Here is a 27,226-nt window from a genome sequence, read left to right as displayed (position 1 = left end):
CTGTAACATAAATAACACTTGTACTTCCAATACATGTGAAGCAGTTATACTATACTGTTTCCCAAATCTTCATACGGCTCCCAATTCTGAAGATGGTAAACAAAGTATTCAACAGTATATGCAAATTACATATAGTAAGTCGAAAAATTATCTGTGAGGTTACAAACACATACTCAAACATGCAAAAATGTGCTAAAACATTGTGCTAAATATATACTGTGTGTATATATATATATATATATATATATATATATATATATATATACATATATATATATATATATATATATACTGTATATATGGAGCCTCTGTGGTACAGTGGTAAAGTGTGCGTGTTCGTACACTGAAGAACGAGAGTTCGCGCCCCGCCAGGGTAATAAACTTTGGGAGCTTCTTCAGGCCACGTACTGCATTAGCAGACACAAGGGGTGCTGTGGTTGAACCAGTGTCATGTACTATAAAGTATGCTTGCACCCAGTCGGCTTACACGGGCCGATTACACTTGGTTCACAGACTACACACACATCCAAAGCCACTCTAACACAACAATTACACTTACATGCACTTCTCACCCTACATACAATCTCTACCAGACAGCCTAAGCCACTTGGTAGAGATACATTGGCTGTATTGTCCCAACTTTGGTCGGGATAGGCCAGTCCTGCAATGGACACTCAAACGGCTTATGAGATGAGATGAGATGATATATATATATATATATATATATATATATATATATATATATATATATATATATATACATATACAGTATACATACTGTACTGTATACCACCTCGTATTTGTACACTTCATAACAACACTGTACAGTATATGTGTAAAAAAATTAATACAATCTAAAATGAATACAGCAATTTACTTTAAATCCTTTTAATTCTTTGTTCAGAAATTTGTAAAGTCTGAATTATATAAACAGGACACAAAGAGGTCGAGATCCCCTGTACAGCAAATTAATAGGTCTGCAATCCAATAGGCCATACCAAGAATCATTTTGACACAGCAACTAAAGATCTCTAGACTATACATTGATAAATAGGATAGTTAACAAGACACAGTACTGCATGACTTCTATCAATACCTCCAGTGGCATACCTGAGGGGGTTGGTGGTGGGGGGGAGGGCTGTTTGAAACTGCCCCCCAGGCCCCCAGTTGAGGGGGGGCCCCAAAAAAAGCCTTAAAAATTTATAAGCTTTTTTATTAATATTTAAAAATATACATACAGGTATATTTATCATCCCGACAACCCCGGCTGAGATATTAGATAAGTTTTGAGAATGAGATATCTGGCAACTTGAATAAAAATTGTACATACCTCCCTAAATAAAACACTGTTAATGTAACCCGATCTGCTTATATTTTAACTCAGTTGTGCATAAGAGCTGAATGATGATTCTTATTCTAGTGGGTCAGCTTTGAGCTTTTTTATCAACTAAGTGGTGGAGCATGTTTGTTCATTGCAAATCTTTTTCATCAAATCTCACTAGATGTTGGCAGGGGGGGGGGGACCTAGCCCCCAAATCTCTAGGTACACCCCTTCATACCTCCCCTTATGTTAGTCATGTAATTATGTACCGGTAATTACCTAATGAATATGATTATCTGCCTCTTGTGACACCAGTTCAGAATACACCTATTGATCATCCAGTCCAGTACTGCCACTATAGAGGCATGAGAATCTGGGGCCACATGACTTAGTTCAGGTGTTCAGGGCAAGAGGAACCAGTTGCTAAGCCACGAGTGACACTTCGTAAGTAAAAAACCCCAACCATCCCTTGGAATGAAATCGTTTTTCCCCATAAGAAGTCAGAGCATTGTAACTCACTTCACTTCCAAGCATCTAAAAAGTAGATGACAGCTATCTATCCATCTATTGCCAGACGCCTTAATCCCGTACAGGGTGGCCACAAACAAATCGCCTCCACGTCGCCCTGTCCCCTGCCATTTCACTGCCCTGCTCCCAACTCACACCCCCTTCTCTCATATACCTCTCCACTCCATCCCTCCATCTCATCCTCGGCCTCCCCCTCCCTCCACCTCACTCACATACACTCTCCTCATCAGTCTCTCACCCTCCATCCTCTCCACACGGCCAAACCACCTCAGTGTATTCCTCCTAACGCTTCCTATCACATCCACATCCACACCACAATGCTCCTTTATATCCTCATTTGTCAGCCTGTCTCTCCATGTGACTCTTAAATAACTTATTTCCATAGCTCTCACTCTTGACTTGTGTCCTTCCAACAACATCCAAGCCTTACTTCCATACGTTAGAGTTGGTATCACAATACTGTCATGTAGTAACTTTTTCACTCCCATGCTCACTTCCCTGTTTCTTATCACTGCTTTCAAAGAACCAGCAACCTTTCTTCCCTGTTGCACTCTTTCAAGCACTTTAGCCTCCAAACTTCCATCCTTATTCATCACACTTCCCGAGTACTTAAATGCACTCACATTTTCCATTTCCTCAACATCCAACCTCACTATACATTCACTGACTTCACCTCTCTCAAAGACCATCACTTTACTCTTCCCTATGTTCACCTTTAGATTCCGTTTCTTACACACTCCCAAACTCATCCACCAAGCCTTGCAGCTGCCCTTCATCTTCACTCAACAACACAGTATCATCCGCAAACAACAGTACAGGAGTTTCCAAACACTACCCTCTCTCACTAGAGCTACTCCAACATCCACTGCCCTACCTTGTACCTCTTTACCCCATCCGTGTACAGACTGAACAACCATGGAGACATGACACATCCCCGTTTCAACCCAACCTTCAAAGCGAAAAATTCACTCAGTTCACCATCCACACTCACTGCAGCCTTAGCACCATCATACAATAGGCTAAAATATTACAACAGTACACAGCAAAGAGCCCCCCCCATCCTGTAATTTCCCTGCAAGCATCAAAGAAACATTTCAGAAAGGAGAAAGCACTCAATTGTAATGGAGGGACCAACACAAAAAGTGGATGTGCTAACCTAATGTACCATGTGACTCAAAACCATGCGTCTTAGTCCATGGAAACTCATTATATTACGGCTAAATGACTCTGTGGTTCCCAAACTGGGGACCAAGGTGCATTTTTCATGGCGGACTATGGAATAATCTTGTGTAAGCATTATGGACTCACTACACACTACAGTAGACTCTCAATTATCCGTTGTAATTCAGCCAAGCCCTATGCCCGGATATGCAAAATCCAGATACAGTATTGTGATTCTATCCATCTCAACCCTCTATCCTAAAACTTTACCATGAGTAAAGATGAAAACTAGGCATATAAAAACAATCCAGTAATGATACAGAACAGTAATACAGTACTGGACATCGTGTGCTACTGTATGTAATCACCAAGTGCTGGCATCGAAGGGGAGAAACAGTATTGGGGGTTTGCACTCGTAAACAGTACAGTACACAATACAGCACTAGGGTACTTTAACAATCACAACAAAGCCCTAGGACATGGGTACTGACAGGTCATTAGCTTTGCAAAATGGGACACCACAGAGTTAGTCAAAGCATCAGGGTTTTGAGACCACATTATCAGAAGAGCAGGAGTGCACAGACACATCTTGACTCCACAACATCCACGGGCGAGAATGAGAGTACGGAGGTATTTTTGTTGGGCCGGACAAGCCACGCCCACAACAGATTCTGACTGGCTGATGTGTACTGGACATTTTCATTGGCTCCCGAGTATTGGAATTTCCCTTGGAGCCAGTTGGCTACCACTTACGAGCCAGCTAAGGACCCTCAGCACTGGATATTCCATTGGACCGCCGGTTACATCCCATTTCAGTTCCGGATGTTGCATGAAAATTGCCAGACATTGCTTTAATACAGCCTAATGCTGCGTCGGATATTGTATTGGGTCGGATATTGTGACGTCGGATAACTGAGAGTTTACTGTATTTGTGATGGGTGGTGGTGACCATCATCCACTCACTCAGTGCAGAGCCGTTCAATTGTCCCATCACCTTTACCATTCTTTCCTGTGTTTGCCCTCCTTCATCTCCTATCCTTCCTCTCACTTTTTATCATTATTCTCCTCACTTCAAATGGCTCTACACTGAGTGACAAGCCTTTTGGTTTTCTGTAAACCTATAACTAACTAATATGGTGATGTGGAGCCTACTATGGTGTCCCTCTTAACTGGGTGGAGAGATGCAAATGCAGCATCCACCCAGGAACCAAACCTTCACACTCTTCCCTCCTTGCTGTGGTGAGGAGGTGCTGTCTACCACAAGACAATATTAGTTCACTGAACAGGACAACCCTGCAAGGGCAGTTGCTTGCCTGTGGTTGGCAGGATTGCTCAGACAAACAGACCAGAATTACTTGACAACAAAACAACAGCTAGAGACTGGATATCATTATCAGAGACTGGATATCATTATCAATTTCCTGAAGGAAGATTTGTGATGAATCCTTCTTTTGTGCATCTCATATAAAGCATACCTGAAGGCAATAGAGAATATACAAGAGAGGTTCCAGAAACTTAAAAGTGGCTCATTTGCCAAAAACAAACTCTTGAGAAAAGATCTAGTCTGAATGTTGGGATGAATAGGGTGCTACAATATTATCAGTAAAGTGAATGCTGGATGATTATGTCAGTTTCATCTATACCTGCAAAGAGATTTCAAAGCAGTTGGGCATCAAGCAAAAGTGGCTTAATCAGTACCACAAGGAAACCTGCCTCTGTTGTGAACTTACTGTGCAACTCAGCCACTGATACTCCAAATGGTGTGCAGTTTCAACTTTACCACTGAGTGCTTAATTTACATTTTCAGTGCTCTTTTACATGCATGCATCATTTCTCTATTTTTAAGTACCGTACCCAAGTTTTTTAAAGTCTCATATCCAACATGTTCATTCAAACAATATTGCTCTGTTTGCTTTTACAAAGGAAGATGTACACTGAGGCCACTGATGTTATCATATTTTGTCCTGGGTCTGGAGAATGAAAAAAATCTATGAACCACTAAGGTCAAGTCTGACCATTACTTCCCCCCTAAAATCCTTGTATGGCCAGAACTACTTACTGGTATGCTTTCTTAACTTATCCTACTATTCAGAGGTAAAACAGACATGAAATTGTGACACTAGAAAGCCCTAAAGCAATTAATTGTGCAATCATTTTGGCAGACATTTTATGAAGCCAAATTTCAAATGTTTTTTCTGAAATTACTCTTCCTGTTGTACACTGAACATGTTTTAGCACCATGCACCCATCACAGGCCTAATTATCATAAGTAAAACTCTCCAATTAATAAGAACAGCTGCCAGAGAGACAGCAGAGTCACAGTCTCAAAGGTTTATAGCAAGTACAACAATGTTTGGGCTGGAAAGTACCTTAAACTCCATTTGTATCTCCTGTATGCGCCTCTTGAGATCTCTTAATGACTGTGCAGGAGCAACTGCTGCAAGAAACTGCTGAAAAGCAGTCAATTCTTGCAAGCGTTCCTCCTCCTCTTCCTGAACAGTTCGAGCCTCAGCCAGCAAACCCGAAAAATAGTTGATGCGTATCTCTTGCTCAGTTAAGTTACGCTTGGCTTCTTCACCTCTGTGAGATGAGAAACTTTACGTTGTAGTTACACACTGTATATCTGTATAACAGACATGCAATACTCCAACACTTATTCAGTGACCCAAAGAGTTGTAGAATGGGTACAACTCACAACTATGCATTACTCCACATTCTAATAACCAGACACTGTACTGTACACCCTCACTATAACAGACTAACTGGGAGGAATCCATGTTCGTTAAGTCAAAAGTTTGTTAAATCTGAGGGTTACCCCTTCACATGGGAATTCAAGATCACCTTTGAAAATAAATGAGTAAAATATCACATTCAAGTATTAAAAATTAAAATTATACCCATTTTACACAAAACTGGCCTATAATTTCGCCCTTTTGCCACTAATTTCACATCCTTGTCATAGCATTTCATGACTAATACAGTAGTACTGTATCATAATCTGGTATTACAACTCAGAAATCATAATGGGGAGAGGGAAATTTCTGGCCAAGTTAGAGTAAAAAGGGTAGGAAACATGTATTGTGACCCACTGCACCCCATTTAATGACCACTTTTCGTTATAGCCGACGAAAGCTCAGTAAGCTCTGAAGCATTTTTTAAATCCAAAACTCATTATATCAAGGCTCGTCATGGTGAGGGTCTACTGTATAATACTTTACAAGGCACTGCAACACATACTGATGAATTTACACAAAAATCTATTTAATCTATTGCATATTCTAAGCTGGAATAATATTAAACCTTGATATATCTGCAATATAAAATACTACTGAGTGGCCACAGTGTTGAATTGGTAACCCTACTACCATAGGTTCAAATCCCTGTGAGTCAAGGGAAAATTTATCTATCTTCAAATCCTTACTCTCCCACAAGGAACACAGCAGCCTGGAACTAGGCTACTTAGGCTAATCCATACATTCAAGACAAGGGTAAACAGTTATTACTGCTTGAGTGGCACTTCATGAGAAATAAATCCTAATCCCCTCTCTAAGATGTAAACTACTGTATTATAGGCCATGCCCAGTTGGAGTACTTTAACCCACTAAACTACCAGGCATCTATTTTGTCATATGTTTATCACCCAACAGAATAAATTACTTCCTGGGCTACGAGAAACCATTTAGCTTATGTCATGAAAACATCCTGCTGATACCAGCACACCAATCTGTACTGATTAGATTCCAAAGTATCAAGAAATGAGATGGGCAAGCTATACCCAAGCACAGCACAAGTATGACGGAAGTGGCATTTGGGAACTCCATCTGTTCACTTATATAAGAACAAAAACCTCTGATACCAGGGAGTGTTATATAACCATAACAAACTGCCTCTGTCCAGTGATCACGAATCCACGAGTGATTACAGTATACATTCTTATATATACTGTAGGCCATGTTTGAGATTACATAACATTATTAGATCCAATTATTTTCTTGTCAGAAGAGATACTGTTAATAAAGATAATTCCTGAAGACAGGAAAGAATACTAGCTACTTATTCCATGCATGCTACTAAAGTCAAAGAAATGGTGTGGAAACTGCTAGTAGGAAACCAACTCTGTGCAGGAACAGAGATGTGGCAGTCTCTCCATCCAGCAGTTACACTGAAAGCAATCTAATACTCCCCACAGCACAAGAAGGAGGGAGACTACTTTTTCTTGGTCTATTCCCAGTAAGATAGGAAAGCAGTACTCTGAACCTTCCCACCCAATTTGAATGTCAAACACTGGATTAAGATCATGATTATGGAATATACAAAATACAGCATACTCTCACTTTTCCTACCTACAGACATGCTCATATTATTAACGTGGAGATTTATCACATGAATATGTACATCCTGACAGCTGTCACCTATTACCAGTATCTGCTACACTATAAGAAGGCCATACTTCTGATAAATATCAACCAGGCTCTCACTTGGTTATGGCCTTTGAGACCTGGTGGTAGTGGTACTGTAGGAATTCCTGCAAAGCCTCCTGGTGTTGATCAAGCTGCTCCTCCAGTTGCGTGTTCTTCCCTCTCTCCCGACACAGCTCTTCCTCCAGTCTTTCTGCCTCTATTTCTGCTACACGTGCTAAGTTCTATTAAAAGAAAAAAAAGTGAGCCTGGTTATGTAATAAAAATAGCCAACCCTGTAATGCAATATAAACAAGCCCAAACTAAGACTTAAGAAAATTTAACTCTTAATACACAACCGAGACTAATTTTTTCCCAACAGCTGCTGGATACTGCTGGGAAATAAGTAACTGGTTATGCTTCCAGCCCACTGAAAACATCAGCTATACCACAAAAACCTCCTTCCCTTCTCCTACCTACTGTATTATCCTCACCTCCAATCAAACTATACTCTCCCACCTTCTCACACCTAATCGTATTTTGCTCACCTCCCTGCTAACAGAAGTTTCCCTACCTTCCAGCTAACTGTATTTTCCTCACCTTCTCACATCTCACTGTATTTTCCTCACCTTCTCCCATCTCAATGTACTTTCACCACCTTCCCCTACTACACTGTATTTTCCCCAGCTTCTCCCACATCATTTTTTCCTCACCTTCTCCCAGCTTGCTGTATTTTCCTCATCTTCTCCCAGGTAAACTTTACTTTTCTCCCTTCTCAGCTAACTGTATTTTCCTCACTAACTGTACTTTTCTCCTCTGTCAGCTAACTGTATTTTCCTCACTAACTGTATTTTCCTAACCTTGTCCCACCTAACTGTACTTTGTTCACCTTCTCCTTGTTAACTGTATTTTGTGCACCTTCTCCCAGTTAACTGTATTATAAATACCTTCTTCCATCTAACTATTTATACACCTTGTAGCTATTTATACATCATCTTGCAGCTAACTGTATTTTCCTCACCTTTTCCTTTCCTCCACTTCCCCCAGCTAACTGTAAAGTATATTCCTTGCCCTTTCCCATTTCACCAGACAGGCTATTCAGACCAAACCTACAATTCTGCCTCTACTGTGCTCTTTCTTTTTTTTTTTTTTTTGCTTACTGGACCCTAACTCAGCCCATCCTTGGGAGGGGGGGGGAAAAAAAGTCAAGATGATGATGATGATGACTCCTCACCATCTCCTGGCTGATTGTATTTTCATGACCTCATCCCACCTAGCTCTATTTTCCTCACCTTCTCTTAACTAACCTTATTTCCCTCACCTTCTCTCTAGCAGTGGCGCGTGCTGCCTGGAGGTATTCCCGTGCAGTGAGTGGCTGTACAACCGGTGCACCAACATGCCGTCTACGAGGAGGAGGACCCAACTGTTCTCCCCTCTTCTTTTCTCTGCCACCTCGCATCACATCACCTTTTCTTCTAACCTGGGAAGCTGGTTGGGGGGGAACTCCACTTTCTACCAGGTCCTGCAAGGAAGCTATGAATAACTACATTTTTCCACAAGAGTTTTGAAAAAATGGTGTTGCTGTTGTTCTTGTTCTTGTTGGTAACCTCAATCTGTCTGGAAAAACAGACCCACCAACTGAAGGCAAACAATATCCCCTGTAGGGCCATCCCATGTGGTAAACTGATGTTCCTGTGCACCAGACAGTGCCTCACCATTGTGAAACACAAGGAAAAGTGTGAAGATTTGGCTCCCGATGGACACCACATTTGAACTTCCAACCAGTTAACTGGGGCACTGTAGTAGGTTTCACATCACCCCATTATTTTATTACAGTATATAGTTACTATCCAAATTGTAAATGGTTTCCAGGGTGACAGGAATCATAAGGCTTGACACTAAGTGTAGAGCCATCTAAAGTGCAAAGAAGACTAATAAAAGTGACAGGAAGGATGGAATAAATAAAATGAGAGGACAGAAACAGAATATAATTGAGGTGAAGGACATAGGCAGCAATGCATCAAGTGAGTGGATGAAGGTTGCCACCACCTACAACCAAATAATGATGTGTAAAATACTTATCTATCATCCAGTCCTTTATTGCCCCAATCAAGCAGAGCATAGAAGCCTGGGACTGAGCTACTCAGTCCAGATATTTAGCCTAATGCAAGATGCCAGTCACTCATCCCTGAGCAGCATTAAGTACGCAATAAACCCCAACCATCTGACTCAAACTCTTATGAGCTACATCCAGTTGGAATGCCTTGACTAACAGGAAACCATTTAACGTATCATTCACTACAGAGTCACCCAAAGGTTTCCGCAACTTGATTAAGTGCACGGCAAGCTTTAACGAGTATGTAAATTATGATTCTGCATGCTGGGGGGAAAAAAAAAAAAAAAAAAAAATCTCCCGTGACGTAGACTTTGCTATTAAAACTCCATGTGTAAGAGTAAAGCTATACTGAAATGAAGGAACTGCAGCAGCTTACACAACAGCATAAAGTGGCATATACTACATCATGAAGCTGAGGAATTTTATCAACTGCCAACCAGATGCATATCAATAACAACACTGTATCTGGTATGTGTAGCACTATGAATACTGCACGAAGATCATTTACATAATTAACCAACCTTATGGAGCTGCCTCTGTGTTTGTCCAATATACTGAAACAAATCTTGCTCTGGAGGCGACACATATGGTGTCTTGATAACTGGTTTCTTGGACACCATAAACTTAGCCAACACAGATCTAACCACAGCCTCTTCATCCTTTGCTGTTAAGCCTCGTTTCCACCCAAGCTTAGAGGTCATTACTGGCTTTTTCTCTGCATTTTTCTCACTCATGTTTTACAGGGTAGGCTACAGTACATCTGAAAGGGGAAAGGTTATGATGTATCAATGTTGAAAGTAAAATCCAGTACAAAATTCACAAAGACACTGATTATGACTAAATGGCAAAGCCTTTATGACAAAAGTAAACAAAAGGAAGGGGTATAATGGTCGAGTGGCTAGAGAAGTCATATGCTGTGTGAAGAGATATATGTTCAATCCCAGGCTGGGTCTAAGAACAGTCTGATGATCTTAATTTCATCAAAACTGACTGTTGATTTTCCACTAGACTCATCAACACGGCACAAAAACATTGCCACTACTACCAACAACATTGCCACTACTACCATCACACAATACAGATCATGGACAGTAAGTATTGTACTGTATTAGCATTCTAACAGTGACATATGGAAGTGTGTGATATGTAGAAGGACTGCTGGGCCTAATCCTCAAAGATACACACATATACTGTACATGTAAAAATATGTATATACAGGTATATATAATCATCATCACCATCATCATCATCATCAGCAGCAGCAGCGGTTGAGGTCCACTGCAGGACTGGCCTATCCCTACCGAAGAAGGTACGATACAGCCAGTGTATCTCTACCCAGTTGCTTAGGCTGTCTGGTAGAGACTGAATGCAGGGTTAGAAGTGCTTGTGAGTGTGACTGTAGTGTTGTAGTGGCTTTGGATGTGTGTGCAGTTTGTGAACTAAGTGTAATCAGCCCACCTTAAGCCAACTGGGTGAAAGCATACTAGCATGTAATACTGGTTTAACCACAGCACCCCTTCTGTCTGCCAATGAGGTCAGTGGCTTGGTGAAAGCTTCCCAAAGTTTTTATAACTCTGGCAGGAGGCGAACCAGCGTCCACCGGCAAGCGAGACACACACTCTACCACTGTACCACAGAGGCTCCATATATATATATATATATATATATATATATATATATATATATATATATATATATATATATATATATATATATATATATATTTTTTCATTTTGTTTCATTTTTAAAGGCTCCAACATGCTTGCATGCGTCAGCTTTGGTCACCTAATGGCGGCTCTCCATGCTGCACGATCTATTGCAGTCTCCCTGTTCAGTCCCTTAACCCCGAGGTCACACTTAATGACTTCATCCCATGTCTTTCTCGGTCTACCCCTCATAACCCCACCCCCAATATTAACACTTCTCACCTTCCACACCCAATTATCATCCCCCATCCTCTCCACATGTTCAAACCATCTCAATCTACTTCTCCTCATCACAACACCAATACACTCCAGTCCCATCCTACCTCTCAACTCTTCCATCATAAACCCAGCCCCCCCAGACATTGCATGCAGGGATGCACTACGCATCCACCAAATCATTGTCATTTCTGTATGTCTGAGCCTGTGGATATCCTCCTCCTTTACTGCCCAGGTCTCACTACCATACAGCATTACACTCCTAACACACGCTGCATACAAAGACCCTTTAGCACGTAGGCAGAGTCCTCTCAATGTCAGGAGAAGCAACAGCTCCCTGAACTTCTTCCAACCACTTCTCACCCTAGCCACAGAACTAGCTCCAGCCCCACCTCCATCACACAACATGTCTCCCAAATAACAAAATTCTTCCACACACTCAAGAGATTCACCAGCAAGTTCAATTCTTTCACGCCTGACAATCTCCACCAGCTCCCCCCGACATGCCGTACACATAAAATCACCATTATCTCACAGTCTACCTCTGATACCACTACATTTCTTGTGCACCCATTTATCACAAACACCGCACAAGATGGAATTACTTCCCACACCCTTATGGCAAACTGCACATGGCCACTCTCCCTCGTCTTTGACAGTACCTCCACCAACCCTAGATTTCATCACTTTTATTTTATCTGCATTTACCCTTAAGCCCTTATGCCCCATACCATCTCTCCACTTCCTAAATCTTTCCCCCACCTCCCTTTTGTTCTCTGCAATCAACACCAAATCATCAGCATACAACATCTTCCACGGGAGTCTGTTTCTGAGGTTACGTGAGAGGGCTTCAAGTACCATGATGAACAACATGGGACTCAAAACTGACCCTTGATGCACACCAACGTTCACGGAAAACTCATCACTCAAATCTCCATTCACTCTTACCTGAGTGCGAGCACCCACATATATAGCCATAACCACCCTAACCAGCCACTCCTCCAAGCCAAGCTTTCTCATTGCCCACTTCACCTCTCTAGGAACTCTGTCAAAGGCCTTTTCCAAATCAGCAAAAAAAAAATACAGATCCCTTTTCTTACCAATATATTTTTCCTAAAGCTGTCGAACAATGAATATGGCATCAGTGGACCCCTTACCTGGCATAAACCCAAACTGCATCACATCAATATTCACTCTTTCTCTAATCATATCATCTAAAACTCTCTCCATTACGTTCATCATCTGATCTATAAGCTCTATACCTCTATAATTTCCTCTTTCCAGAGCATCACCCTTCCATTTATGCACATTTACAATTACAATCATCTGGGCCAGCACACTCATAAATAATCATATTTATCAGGTCAGTGACTGACCTCACCCCTATATCTCCTGAGGCCTTCAACATTTCGGCAGTCAACCCAGACACACCTGCTGTCTTCCCCACCTTCATCCTGCCTAATGCCTCACTCACAGTAGCAGCATCAATCAAAGGCCAAGGGCCAAACACTGGTTCTGCTGACTCCAAACCTTCCCTGTCCCAGTCAAACTCCTCATTCAACAACTGGCCACAATGCTCTCTCTATGCATCTTTAATATCCACACTGTTCACCATTACCCATCCTTCATCATTCTTCACACACTGCTCACCAATAATATCCTGATTATCCCTCTTCATCTCATTTGCCACCTTAAATATCATATTTTTCCTTTCCCCATGATTTAGGTTATCAAGTAAAAGTCTCTGTGACTCAGACTTCACCCTATATACTGTACCTCTCTTCTAGCCCTAGATGTTTATATATATATATATATATATATATATATATATATATATATATGGGCTATAAGATAGATAGACAGATAGATATACCTGTAATATATATACATATATATAGATAGATAGACAGATAGATATACCTGTAATATATATACATATATATAGATAGATAGACAGATATAATTTATATATACAGTAATATCTATCTATCTATTCCCACACACCTTAATCCCGTTAGGGATGGCCACAAACAAATTGCCTCTGTGTTGCCTTGTCCCCCACCATTTCACTGCCCTGCTCCCAGCCCACACCCCCTTCTCTCATATCCCTCTCCATTCCATTCCTCCATCTCATCCTTGGCCTCCCCCTCCCTCTCCTCCCCTGTACCTCACTCACATACAGCCCCCTCGTCAGTCTCTCAGTCTTCATCCTCTCCACATGGCCAAACCACCTCAATGTGTTTCTCCTAACGCTTCCTATCACATCTGCATCCACACCACAATGCTCCTTCACATCCTCATTTGTCAGTCTGTCTCTCCATGTGACTCCACATGCTCCTCTCAAATAACTCATTTCCACTGCTCTCACTCTTAACTTCCATCCCTCCAACAAGGTCTAGGCTTCACTTCCATATGTTAGAGTTGGTATCAAAATACTGTCATGCAGCAACTTTTTCACTTCCATGCTCACTTCCCTGTTTCTTATCACTGCTTTCAAGGAACCAGCAACCTTTCTTCCTTGTCGTACCCTTCCAAGCACTTCACCCTCCAAACTTCCATCCTTACTCATCACACTACCCAAGTACTTAAACATACTCACATTTTCCATTTCCTCCACACCTAACCTCACTGTACATTCACTGACTTCATACATATATACATATATACTGTACATACATACATATATACACCCACTGCAAATTGACTTAGGACCTACACACAGAATTGCTATGGGAGAGTTGTCTGTCTTTACTTGTGTTTCCACCTCTACCAAGTGAATTTTTTGGGCAAGAAGTAACTAGCAACTCCTCTGGTGTTGGCAGGAGGTGGTAAAACACTCAGCATGTCAGTGCTTGTCCAGATGTGAGAGTGGGAGTTTATGTTCCCATCACTCCGAGCTTGTATCTCCCTCTTTTTTTGTATGCATTACTGTTTGCCTGTTATTTTCCAAGAGTCGCGTTGTCATGCCTGGAAAGTACTGCTCAAGGGACGAGAGGGTCCGTATCATTGCATGGAGGTAGGATAATGTCCCTATCAACACAATTTGTGAGCATACTGGATGCGTAAAGTCAACCGTCATGAAGATTCTTGCTGCAGTGCGCGGCCTGCCACCTAATGTCATACCAGAGCACAAGCATGGTGGTGAAAAGAAGAGGACAACTTCCAGACGTACAGATACGCTTCTGAAGAGGGAAGTAATCAAGAATCCTCAACTGACAGCAGCAGAATTGAAGAGAATGCATCCCCAGCTGTTACAAGACGTCTCAATTCGAACTATCCAACACCTCTTGCAGAAGGAGCTGGGTTTGCCAAGTCGCACCACAGCCAAGAAACCGCTTCTCACTGGCCGCATGAAGAAGCAGCACATTCAGTTTGTCAAGAAGTATGCACACTGGACATCGGATGAGTGAAGAAAAGTTATGTTTTCCGATGAAAGCATATTTCAAGTGTTCCAGGTGCGTTCTGCCAAGGTTCGTTGCCCTGCCTCCAGTAGTCAATGTGACCCTGCTTATACGGTGCCGACTGTTAAGCACCCACAATCAGTAATGGCATGGGGGTGTTTCTCAGGTGAAATGGAAAGGGGAGGCTTCTACTTTCTTCCCAAGAACTTGATGATGAATGGTGACTAGTACATTCAAGTTCTGAAAGATCATTTGTTAAACTTTTCTGCTATTCATGGGTGCGACTTTTTCATGCACGATTCAGCTCCATGTCACAAGTCAAGAAAGGTGACAAAATGGCTTCAGGATAATTGGATTGAGGTCCTCGACTGGCCTGGCAACAGTCTGGATCTAAATCCAATAGAAAACTGCTGGGCAGAGATGAAGAAAATCATGGCAGAGAAGAAGACATCCAATCTGGACAATCTCAAGACTGAACTGACAAATGTTTTTGGTGCAAAGAAATGTCCTTAGATTACTTTAGAGATCTAAGTGATTCCATGCCATAACGCATCTAGGTGGTCCTGAAAAACAAGGGAAACATGATTTCATATTAATGAATGGCATTTCAGGAACAAACATTGGGATATACTATGATTTCTGTGTTTTTTAATACCTTGTGGGGGGAGGTCCTAAGTCAATTTGTGGTACCGTAGCTGTACACAAACATAATATAGATACTGTACTGTATATATATCCGTATCGTATCATTTTTTAAGGCTCCAACATACTTGCATGCATTGGCCTTGTTCACCTAATGGCAGCAATCCATGCTGCTAGATCTCTGGCAGCTTCCCTATTTAGTCCCTTATCCCTGAGATCATATTCAATGACCTCATCCCAGGTCTTTTTCGGTCTACCTCTCGCAACCCTACTCCCAGCATCGACACTTCTCAATTTCTGCATCCAATTATCATCTCCCATCCTCTCCACATGCCCAAACCACCTCAATCTACATCTCCTCATCAAAACACCAATACACTCCTGTCCCACCCTACCTCTCAACTCTTCCATTGTAAACCTAGCTCCCCCAGGCCTTACACTTAGGGATGCACTGAACATCCACCTAATCACTGTCATTACTGCATGTCTGAGCCTGTGAATATCCTCTTCCTTTACTGCCCAGGTCTCATCGCCATACAGCATTACACTCCTAACACATGCTGCATACAAAGATCCCTTAGCACGGAGGGAGAGCCCTCTCAATGTCAGGAGAGGCAACAGCTCCCTGAACCTCTTCCAACCACTCCAGCCCCACCTCCAGCACGTAACATGTCTCCCGAATAACAAAACTCTTCCACACACTCAAGAGAGTCACTTGAAGTTTAGTTCTTTCACACCTGACAATCTCCACCTGCTCTCCCCGACACACAGCACACATGAAATCAGCATTATCTCGCAGTCTTCCTCTGATACCACTACATCTCTTCTGCACCCATTTATCGCATACACTACACAAGATGGAATTACTTCCCACGCCCTTGAGGCAAATCACACTTGGCCACTCTCCATCTTCCTTGATAGTACTGCCACCAGCCCTAGATACCATCACTTTTGTTTTATCTGCATTTTTTCTTAAGTTCTTGTGCCCCATACCATCTCTCCAGTTCCTAAATCTTTCATCCACCTCCCTTTCATTCTCTGCAATCAACACCAAATAGAAAAATATTTTAATTTCTATCACTATATGACTTCATACACACCTAATTAGCCTATCTGAAATCCAATCAAAATTTTGTGTTTAATATAAATATTAATTTAAAAAAAAAAATCAGGATTCACAATGACAACATGTTGAAGCCAGTGGGTATTTCCCTTTTCGATCACCAACACACCTTGACAGCCTTCTATATTGTATAAATATTGGTTTACAGTGCAAATAAGAGTACAGTATCTGCAAGATAAATCAATATTTCTACAAACTACAAGACTGTCAAGGAGTGCAGGTCAAGCTAAAGGCAAAACACTGCTGCTAACTGTAGCTTGTTTTCACTCTGAATCCTGATTTTTTATTAATAGTTAAGTTAAACACAAAATTCTGACCAGATTTCAGGTAATTCGGTGTGTATAAAGCTTTATGATGATAAAAATTATATTTTCCAGTTAAAAGAGCCAATTTGGTAAATGACCACTGATTTAGTACCGTATTTCACCATATCCATTATCACCATAAATAATTGGATTTTTTTTCTGTTTAACATTTATTTTTAATTTGATTCTCAGGTTTTCATTTTAACCCATTTATGCCTGGTGCCCTATGCAGGGGATGGAGAAGCCACCACCGGATCGCTGGAATATGAGTGTCTGCCCGAGAAGGACACAGGGAGCCGGCATGCACCGCAGGTGGAAGTCCCTCTAACCTGGAGCCGCCACACCGCTCCCATCGCAAACTGAGCCACCAGTGCCAGCAGCGACAAGGGCTCGTCAACTTAGTGCTTGCTAGAGGCAGCACAACTGAGCTTGCTTGGTGCAGTTTGGCAACGAAGAAGGAGTTCCAGTGTTCCAATGGGCTTGCTAGACGTGGCACGACCAAGCTTGCCAGAGGCAGCTTGGCAACACAGAAACAGTTCCAGCATTCCAGTGTACTTGCTAAACATGGCACGACTGAACTTGCTAGAGGTGGCTTGGCAATGGCAGGCTTCCTCAAGGGGACATTTATGTTGAAGCAAGTCCCCCCCCCACACACACACACACATCCCCTCCTCCAGGTAGTGAGTGCTCTCCTACCCCTAAAAAAGGAATCCCGGGCTTAGTAACATAAACTTGCTGTACTGACTATCTCAGGTCCCTTCTAACTTCATCAATAGACCCACTTTGGGCATAAACCACACAATCATATCACTGGGCTAAGGGAGAGGAAGAGCCAGACATCAGGCCTCCACTTTCTGGAGCCAAGGTCGATGCCTATTTCCCCCTTAGCCCTACTGACAATTCACTACACCACAACACCCGCTACAGACGTTGAGTCAAACCCCAGCCCTCTTCCTTTTCCAAAGAGTACCTCAGAGGAGAGTGTCAGTGTAATATCCGGGTCATCCCACTCTAGATCTCCCCTCCCAATTCCCATTCACCCCAACTGACAATTTCTTATAAGTAAATCTCACAAGACTGACTGTTAAGTTGTATATAGAGGCTTGTATAATAATAATTCTTTTGTCTTGCAATCTGGATTTTCTGAGCCTAACCTGTACTCTTAAGGTGTGTTGAATCCTGCTTCGGTGTTCCTCCGTTTAGAAGAACCCCACTAGACTAGAAAGACTCTAGTATAACAATATGCTTAGCACCCTCCGGGCAAAATCTCACACAGGAACCCTGGACACCAACGGGTTAAGCCAGCTATCATAGGTAGAAGGTCACACCTTGCTGAATGGAACTAATTTGTGTGACAAAAATAAAACCCCTGTAAGGATGCCCTGTGAAGGAAATTTAGCAGAAAGCCCGGTATTATTTCGGAAATACACCCAACTAATGTAGAGTGAAATGCATATCTTTGTCATTTAGTTTAAGCATTTTGAATCATTTTTTCTTCTATATACATTCATCGCAAATATACTTTTTATTACTGAGTAGATAAGGAGTGGGAGTGGGAGCTGTTCAGCATGTAGCTCAGTCTGTAATCGAATCTAAGTCCAGGCTAGATTAAATTAGGTTATGTTAGGTTAAGTTAGATTAAATTAGGGTAAATTTTTAGAAGTAACCAACATTTTCTTTTCTTATTATTTTTATGTTTTCCAGTGCAAAATACAGTACTGTGTTTTAATTAGTTTTGACCTTCATTTTGGGGGGAAAACCCCCCTTTTGGAATTTTGAGTAAGATTCCAAAAGAGGGTTTATCCCCCAAAATCAAGATCAAAATTAATTAAAAACACACTATTTTGCATTAAACTAACCCAAACTAACTTAACCTAACCTAACCTAAGGCCTGACATAGACCGAGTGCACGTGCCTGCACCAGCCAATATGGTGCGACTCATCCGCTACTGAGCGATAGCCTAACCTAAGCCACTATATGACTACCCCTACAAAATTTGCTCCCCCAACTCAAACTAGGCTTAAAAGGTAAGTCTTAGTTAGAATAGTTCAGGGACGTAATATAATGAAAATTGGTAACGTTGGTTACTTCTAAAGTTATACCTAAATTAGGTTGGGTTAGGTTAGGTTAGATTAGGATGGGTTAAGTTAGATGCACTGAAAGACTGAGATAGGTGCTATAGACTCCCCACCCAATCTCCTTTTTTATGTACAAAGAAAACCATTTGCAACGAATGCTTATACAAGAAAATGCTCAAAATTGCATTCAGCAATGAGCGTATTAATTATGGTGTGAGTTGGGTGCATTTCCATAATATTACCGTAAACTCCTCACCCTTATTTTAATGAGAAAATGCCAGAGAAAAATACCTTAAGGCCGTTTTGTGATAAGAATACAGTACATATATGGGAAAGTTTTTACGAACGATATAAATTAAAAATATATACCGGTATATATCAACGGCTAAAATTATAAGAAAATTAAAGGAAAACTGGGTGGCGTACTGTACCGTAAAATGACCATCAAGCTTCTGTCTGTATTAATCCATACCATACATCAGCATCACATTGGAGATAACTGCTATAACGGCCTAGGCTGACAACCTCCTCTCTGGCTTGAAATAAATCTTTGTTTACAAATTACACTCCACGTAACCCTTTCAGTGTTACCGCACCAACGTACAGCTTATACGGTTACCATGGAAACAGGGACGCAGCTCACGCCATAGATTGATTTGGAATAGAGTTCGCTACAGACTGTGACAACTCGTAGCCTGGCCATGACCATATATGAGGCTCATTTGCAAATAAAAAGGAGGAAACTGAAATAAATGCTCGCTCGTGGTGAATTATGAGTTGCGATATGAGTAGGGTACCAACATAAAGGAAACACAACTACACAAATGGACCCTCAAAGCACAGATATGCTTCAAAGGTCCTTCCACCGAACTCTATAGTATGAAGAGGCTTTCACCGCGTAATTTCTGAGTCCGCCGCCAGGGCAGCGCTGGTGAAATGGCAGCCATGTTACACCACGCCTGATGCCCGCGTTTTTTGTAGAGGTGCTATTGGATTTTTGAAAGCAGACGATAATTTCGGAAAATATAGTGCCATGGTCCACTGTGCAGCTTACGGATGCAAAAATGGGCACAGGAATTCATCGAAGAGAGATGGCATTACATTTCACAAGCAAAAAATATAAGCTTACTACCCCCTGGGGAGGGGCGGGAAGATTCTTCCCCAGTATCCCTGCATGAATGAGGCCACTAAAAGGGGCTCCTTAAGGACTTGGATTGCAACATGTCTCAAAGTTAATTACTTTTTGGATTCGCATTTGGAATTTTCGCCCGAAAATCTTGGAACGGTGAATGAAGTTCGGGATGAAAGATTCCATCATGATATCAAGTACATAGAAAGAAGATACCCTGGCTTGCGGGGGAAAATCCAGAAATCGCCATCTTGAATGCCCAGTTGTAATTCTGTAATTATCACTAAATAAGCTGGTAGTCGCGAAAAAGTGCGGTGAAAAGTATGAAAGACCAAACTGTCTTATTCCGACACTGTGATACGGAAAATAAAGTTGCAAAAAGAGAAACATCAATTTGCAACTACCATATGGGACAAGGCCTTGAAAACAAACGACGCTGCCGGTTAAATTATCGGGGAAAGAAAATCCAGCTATTTACTTCACAGAAAGCCATGTCTTAAAAAGTGCTCAGTAATATCAACGTGGGCCAAATATTATAAAATGGATTTAATCCCCGAGCTGGGCAATTATGGCCATTTAGCCCCGCTAGCTAGCGTTACAGGAGCACGCTACCACTCCCGGCACGGTAGAGCGAGGCTCGAACTCGCAATCCCCCGATCACTTCGATGCTCTACCACTGAGCCACCATGCCCTCTCAAAGATTGTACAAGAAACTGAGGTATTATTGCAAGGTTAGTTAATTTTTGGTTAGGCAGGCCAATTTCATTTTGTTCAGATGCGATTTTAGGTCGACGAAATTGTTTTTCCGATAGTTTGCGTTGTTTCGGACTAATATTGTTTCATTCCTACCGGGAGTTAGTAGTTTCTAATTATTTAACCCCTCATTTTCCCTGATCAAAACCCTTCCCACTTTAGCGGTTTTAAGACTGATGGCGGGTTGAAACAGTGTCTGAGAAAATACGGATTACCTGTAAAAATGAATTCGTCTCAAACAACGAAGACCGTTAGAAATACTGTATATAGGTGTTGCTCGAAATGGCAAATTTACCGAACCTCAGAGCGGAAACAGAAATTATACCTACCCTAAGCAGCAATGACCCCATCACCAACCAGGCCTAACTCAAAATGAGCCACAGCAGTGTTGCCAGGTGAATTCGGCCAACTTTATATGCTCTTGAAAATTCCGTTTTTGCCATGAAATTTTCCTAGATTCTGCTGCGACTACTTAAGCTCGCTGTACTGACAGCTCCATATTTTACAAAACATGTGGGTATAAAGTACCTATGCATTTTCAACACTATTTTAATCACAGGAACTAGGGGGTGATGAGAGAAGTAAAAACACGAGTAATGGAGAGAGGGATGGCGTTGGTAATGAATGGTGATGGATGGAATATCTCAAATTTGTTGTTCGCTGATGGTGCTGTACTACTTCCAAATACTGGTTAAGACCTTGGTAGACTAGTTCAGAGTTTTGCTGATGTCTGTGTGCGTCGTGCCTTGAGAGTAAATGTAGAAAACAGTAAAGTGAAGGCTACTGAGAGAGAAGGTGACTCCCAATGTGATGTTACAGTGAACGGAGAGACACTGGAATTGGTGAGAGTGTTCAAATACCTGGGTATGGTGACAGGAAGAGAAAAAATGTGCAAAAGAAGTGGAAAGTAGAGTGACACATTGAAGGAGAGTGGCTGCTGCTATGAATGCCTTGATGCATGAGGCTTACGTGGAGGAGTGTTAGTGCCAACTTTAACATATGAATGTGAGACTATGATGTGGCACGAAAATGAAAAGTCAAGAGTGAGAGCAGTGGAGATGGGGCACTTGAGGAATGCATGCAGAGTAAAGAGAGTGGATAGGATATGAAATGTGATTCGTCAAATATGTGGAATGAGGAAGTCTGTGGACACCAAAATCGGAGTGTACTGAGATGGTATGGTCATGTAGACAGAATGGATAACAACAGAGTGGTGAAAACGGTACATCTAAGCGAATTTGAAGGAGGGAGGCAGCGAGGTAGGCCAAGGAGGTGGAAGGATATGATTGATGAATGTGCGAGGAAGAGAGGTATGGAAGTCAGTGTGGTTACGGGACTGACAAGAGATCAAGCTGGCTGGAAGAATGTTGTATGAGGTACATGATCAGGGATTTGGCACCCCTTTTTAACGTGACAGCATCCGGATTGACACTATCGGATACATTTATGTGAAGCTACAGAATGTGGTGAATGTTTTTGGCGTATCAGATTGAGCCAGGATTCCAGGGGCAAAGATGAGTGAATGTGGCCAATTGGAGTGGACAAACTTGGGCTGTCTGGATGTTGCTACTCCTCACCCTGTCCTAGGGTGGGAAAGGAGGTCCGGATGATGATGATGATTCACTACACAGTGAACCGACATAATTAACCCCTTCACTAATGGGAGAAATGCCAATTGAAAAAAAATAAAAAATCAGAAGATAAGCCACCCCTATGATTCTATCTATCTATCTATAGCCCGATGCCCTAATCCCGCAAAGGGTGGCCGCAGACAAAACGCCTCCAAGTCGCTCTGTCACCCACCATTTGACTACCCTCCCCCCAACTCACTCCCCCTTCCCTCATATACCTCTTCTTAACTTCCATACTCACCTCCCTATTTCTCATCACTGCTTTCAGTGAACCAACAACCTTCCTTCCCTGCTGTACCCTTTCATGCACTTCATCCCCCAAAGTTCCATCCTTACTCATCACACTACCCAAGTACTTGAATGCACTCACATTCTCCATATGATTCACAGTACACATATACTATTAGACATGTTTTTTGCTACCCAATTTACCTTGTAGCTATTTGAAGAATGTAATGTATCAGTAAATTACAAAATAAAATCATGTATGACTATAAATAAATTAAATTCAAGCTTAAAATTGTTCTTGACCCCTTCAATCCAGTGATATAATTTCTCTTTTTTTCTTGCAATCTCCACAATTTTATTCAGTTTTAGAGATTTTCAACCTGAAGGTGCAAGATACACAGTCAGTTTCATTAACCCCTTCACACAAAGAAATCTCCACTATGTGAATAAATGCCCAACTGTGGGTAGCAAACACAAAATGTTACACCATCGAACAGATAAGGCAAACCCATTTCCCACAGGATGTAAATACAAATATAACAAGATATTTATTATATTAATAAACTGGTTCAGTCACAGTGCAGGTATCTAATTAAAGTTTAATAATACATCAACCCAAGAGAAACAAGACAACTGCCTAACTCAAGTCAGTATGGAATGCAGTCAGTTGCAACTGAACCATTAGTTTGTATATTGCAATGGAGCTTTTATGACAATGGTAAATAGAAAAGTTAGTACTGCATAATTCTTAAGTGAGGTACAAATAGGAGGACTTCAGTCATAGCTTACACAAAACAACTGATCAACTCATAGTTCTAATAAATCAATAAGTAATATTAAACCATTATCTGCAAATCCATAAAAGCACACACACTGCTAGGGCTACCCTGCAATCACTATAGCTTTTCTATAAATATCTGTACCTGAAACAACTATATTAACTTTTTTATATATGAAATCTTTCACATACGCTTAACTCTAAAAAATTATCAAAACTAGCATTATAAACCAAAAACTATGGTCACAAAAGTATTTCAGTAAAAAATTTCAAAAACACAAGGTGTAAATGTAGACATTTGCAGTAGCTGTGGTTACGGTCCCTGTTTGCCTCTGATAAAGTGTGGCACCTTACACTATACTTGATTTTTTTCCAGCTGATGATCTACTTTCGTGAATGTGGAACCTGTGCACTCCTTCTGCATGATCGGTTGGTTTCAGTTTCATACATGAAGTATGATATTTACAAAAAACAATTGTACCTTATATTCCAATTCTCATAAATGCTGTTTTGCACTGTCATTGTACTATACAAACAGACATGAAACGAGTATGTATCTGTGCTTCACCCAAACGGACAATGAATTTGAGGAAGTTGAATTTGAATTGAAATATTTGTAAAAGGTATAGAGTTGTTGCACCTCCCTATAAAAAAAAAAAAATGCATTTGGCTGGGTAAGTGCAAACAAAAGGTATCTTAGACACTTGTTACATTAGACAATGGAACCATTCTAAGTAAATTAGCGGTTTTGTCATTGGTAAATTGGGAAGGCGAATGGAGCCACATTCACGAAACTGGATCATCAGCTGGAAAAAAATCGAGTATAAGAGTAATGATCTCTCTGTTATATACCAAGTGTGTAGGGTTAATTCAATCCAGTAACATGCCAGACAGTTATCTCCACTGAATCCAGTGACATTCTCTTAATTTTATAACTGCTATCTTCATATGAGTATAGGGTTAAAGGAGGTTTTGGAGCAGTCCAATACACTCTTTAACCCTCTACAGCCCAGTGTCCCCAAGGAGGAGGGAAGTATATTGGAGGCATTTTCAAAACCTAAATACGGAGGAAATCCTAAGATATGGACCTACGAGCTTCATGACTTGTAAACCTATAGAAAAGAGTGGTACATTAAGAACCTTCCCCACCAAATCCCACATGCAGCAACTCTCAGCTTTGGAGGGTTAACAATCTCCTCACTGCAAGAGGGCTCTCCTAAGTTGAAAGAAATTGTCTGGAAGTAGCAAAAACTCAGATGGAAGGGGATTAAGGTCAGTACTGGACGACAAGGATCTTCTGGATTAAAGTCAGGGCTGGACATCAAGGATCTTCTGGATTAAGGTAAGGACTGGACATCAGGGATCTTCCGGATTAAGGTCAGTACTGGAGATCAAGGATCTTCTTTATACCACAGAAAGTACTCACTACCATAAGGACACAGATGCTGATACTGTTTGCTACAGTATTGATAATTACCACCTGAATGAATGGAAGTTAATACTTAAATGAATGGTTAGGTACAATCAAAACTATTTTTCATTTCTTTAACATTCAAAACTTGCAGCTGCTAACCTGTTAAATACTGTCCTTCACCTTTACCCTGATATCTGCATCTCTCAATCACAACTTTTTGGTGAGGGTGGGGGGGGTGGGGGGAACTATAGCAAGTGTTTAGAATACCGTAGTGAAGAATACATATTTAATGCTTAGCCAAAGTTAAGGATACTCATACAGTGATAATCTTGAAAAGGAATGTGTGTGTGCATGTGTGTGTGTGTAATCCATCCATCCATCATCTAAACCTGTGTTGCCCCATGAGGTGTGTAGTAGCCTGGGGCTAGGCAAGTTGGTCCTGACATTTAAGATGAGAGTGACCAGCCTCACTCATCCCTTAGTGGCATAACGTGAGCGATAAACCCCAACCACCCCTTGCATAAAAACCTACCCAGGTTCAATCCGATTGGAGTGCCTTAATTACCCACTAAAGCACTAGGCACCATAATTTGGTTATATGCTCACCACCCTGCGTAGTAAATGGTTTCCCGGTGTATAGGAAACCATTTGGCTTATCACTCGGTGTAGAGTCACCCGTAGACAGAAGGAAGGGGAAAGAATGAAGTAAAGAAAACTGAAGAGGAAAGATGGAAGAGAGGAGAGGGTACACCCAAAGCAGCATTACAATCAGTGAGTGGATGGTAAGCGCCCGCACCTACCACATAAAACATTATGCCAACAACATCTGAACAACATCTGGTGTTCCCAGGCAGTCACCCACCCAAGTTCTAACCAGACCCAACTCTGTGTGTGTGTGTGTGTGTGTGTGTGTGTGTGTGTGTGTGTGTGTGTGTGTGTGTGTGTGTGTGTGTGTATATATATATATATATATACATAATATTTTCTTAGCATCTCCAGACAATTTCAACCCATTTAAGAAAGAATTTTCAAACTGAAGAGGTTAGATACATACACTTCATTATTCCACTATGTATGACCTTTTCCTTGGTTGACTAAAATTATCTGAATGGAGAAATAAAATAAAAACCGAGACCTAAGGTTCAAGGGGCTTAATACTGCAACCACAGTCCACATGCTCTTACTGACAGGGGGTATGGAAGGGAAGGGACATTGTAAACACTAAAGGCAACTTTCTCTTGAAAAACAGCAGTACCAACTCATAAAGTTATCCACCACGGACATGTACGTTTGTGTGGATAAACAGATAATATTTAACTGCTTCATTATGATAACATGCCGTACATGTCTCCCGTACTCGTTCCCACCAGGTTTATTTAGCCTGGGTATGACCTTTAGCAGTAAAGGGGTACTGAAGGCTGTTTCTATACCTGTCACAACCAGTCATCACTCCAGAGACAAATAAAAATCAATACAGTAGGTGGTTGCAAGAATGCATTAAATAGAAGAACACCACCATATTGAAGAGGTGTTAATACCATGCAATCTTAGCCTTCATGAAAGCAAATTGCTCATCCCTGAACTTTACCAAGATAAGCATTAAATTCCACAGAATGCTATACAGGAGAAAAATATAACCTATGTTGTCCTACCCTTGAATCTGTAGGTGTGCATTCAGATTATAGTCTAACCCCTCCAACCTGGTAACATGTCCTCTGAGTTAAATAGTATTGTTTAGATATAGGAAGAATAAAATAAAATATGTCAAGGGAATAAATGAGTAAACATGTGCTCCATTCTGTACGACCACAATAGTGATATGACTGAAATCGTGTTATGCTTTAGGCTCATATTCCAGGTGGCATCAGAGACTTCATAACACCTTTTCCTTGGCAATAACATTCTCTTGTATGCTAATTACTGCACAGAACTTTAATATTGGCAGACTGCATCAACAACACTGAAGAAAATACCAGTACATAATGTATGGAATAAACTGCTATGGAGGAGGTTCTATAAAATCTCCAAAAACCACCAGGAAAAAGGCCTATATCTCTAAACACTGCAGACACTGGTATGTAAGTAAACTAAGAAAGAGTATAGATGAAATGCAAGCTCCACCACACTATCCTGCACTTTAACTTTTTCCTGAATTAATAATGCTTATTACCTGTATAATAAATGTGGATACCATACTCTGAAGCTAAAAACCTGGTCATAATTTCGGAAGCTTGGGAAATACTGCACTACACTAAGTTGTGGACTGAAAATTTTCCATAATGAAAGTAATATATATCT

General features: G+C 41.2%; 1 protein-coding gene across 1 annotated transcript in view; it reads right to left on the bottom strand.

The window, feature by feature from the left end:
- Nucleotides 1–19,497, bottom strand: part of LOC145392490 (uncharacterized) — a 35,017-nt gene extending 15,520 nt beyond the window's left edge. The window contains exons 1-5 of the mRNA XM_080266883.1: nt 19,427–19,497; nt 10,045–10,283; nt 8,729–8,929; nt 7,489–7,652; nt 5,380–5,590 (exon numbers count right to left, since the gene is read on the bottom strand). Coding sequence (XP_080123009.1) covers nt 5,380–5,590; nt 7,489–7,652; nt 8,729–8,929; nt 10,045–10,257 — 789 coding nt within the window. The 5' untranslated portion in view covers nt 10,258–10,283; nt 19,427–19,497. The remainder of the gene's footprint in view (nt 1–5,379; nt 5,591–7,488; nt 7,653–8,728; nt 8,930–10,044; nt 10,284–19,426) is intronic.
- Between the last annotated feature and the right edge of the window lie 7,729 nt (nt 19,498–27,226).

The sequence above is a fragment of the Coenobita brevimanus genome, chromosome 22 (genome assembly GCF_032717465.1).
Source record: "Coenobita brevimanus isolate Jiangsu-jjx chromosome 22, ASM3271746v2, whole genome shotgun sequence".
Lineage (NCBI taxonomy): Eukaryota > Metazoa > Arthropoda > Malacostraca > Decapoda > Coenobitidae > Coenobita > Coenobita brevimanus.
Note: the sequence above shows the minus strand (reverse complement) of the source record. Positions and strands in the feature narration are given on the sequence as shown.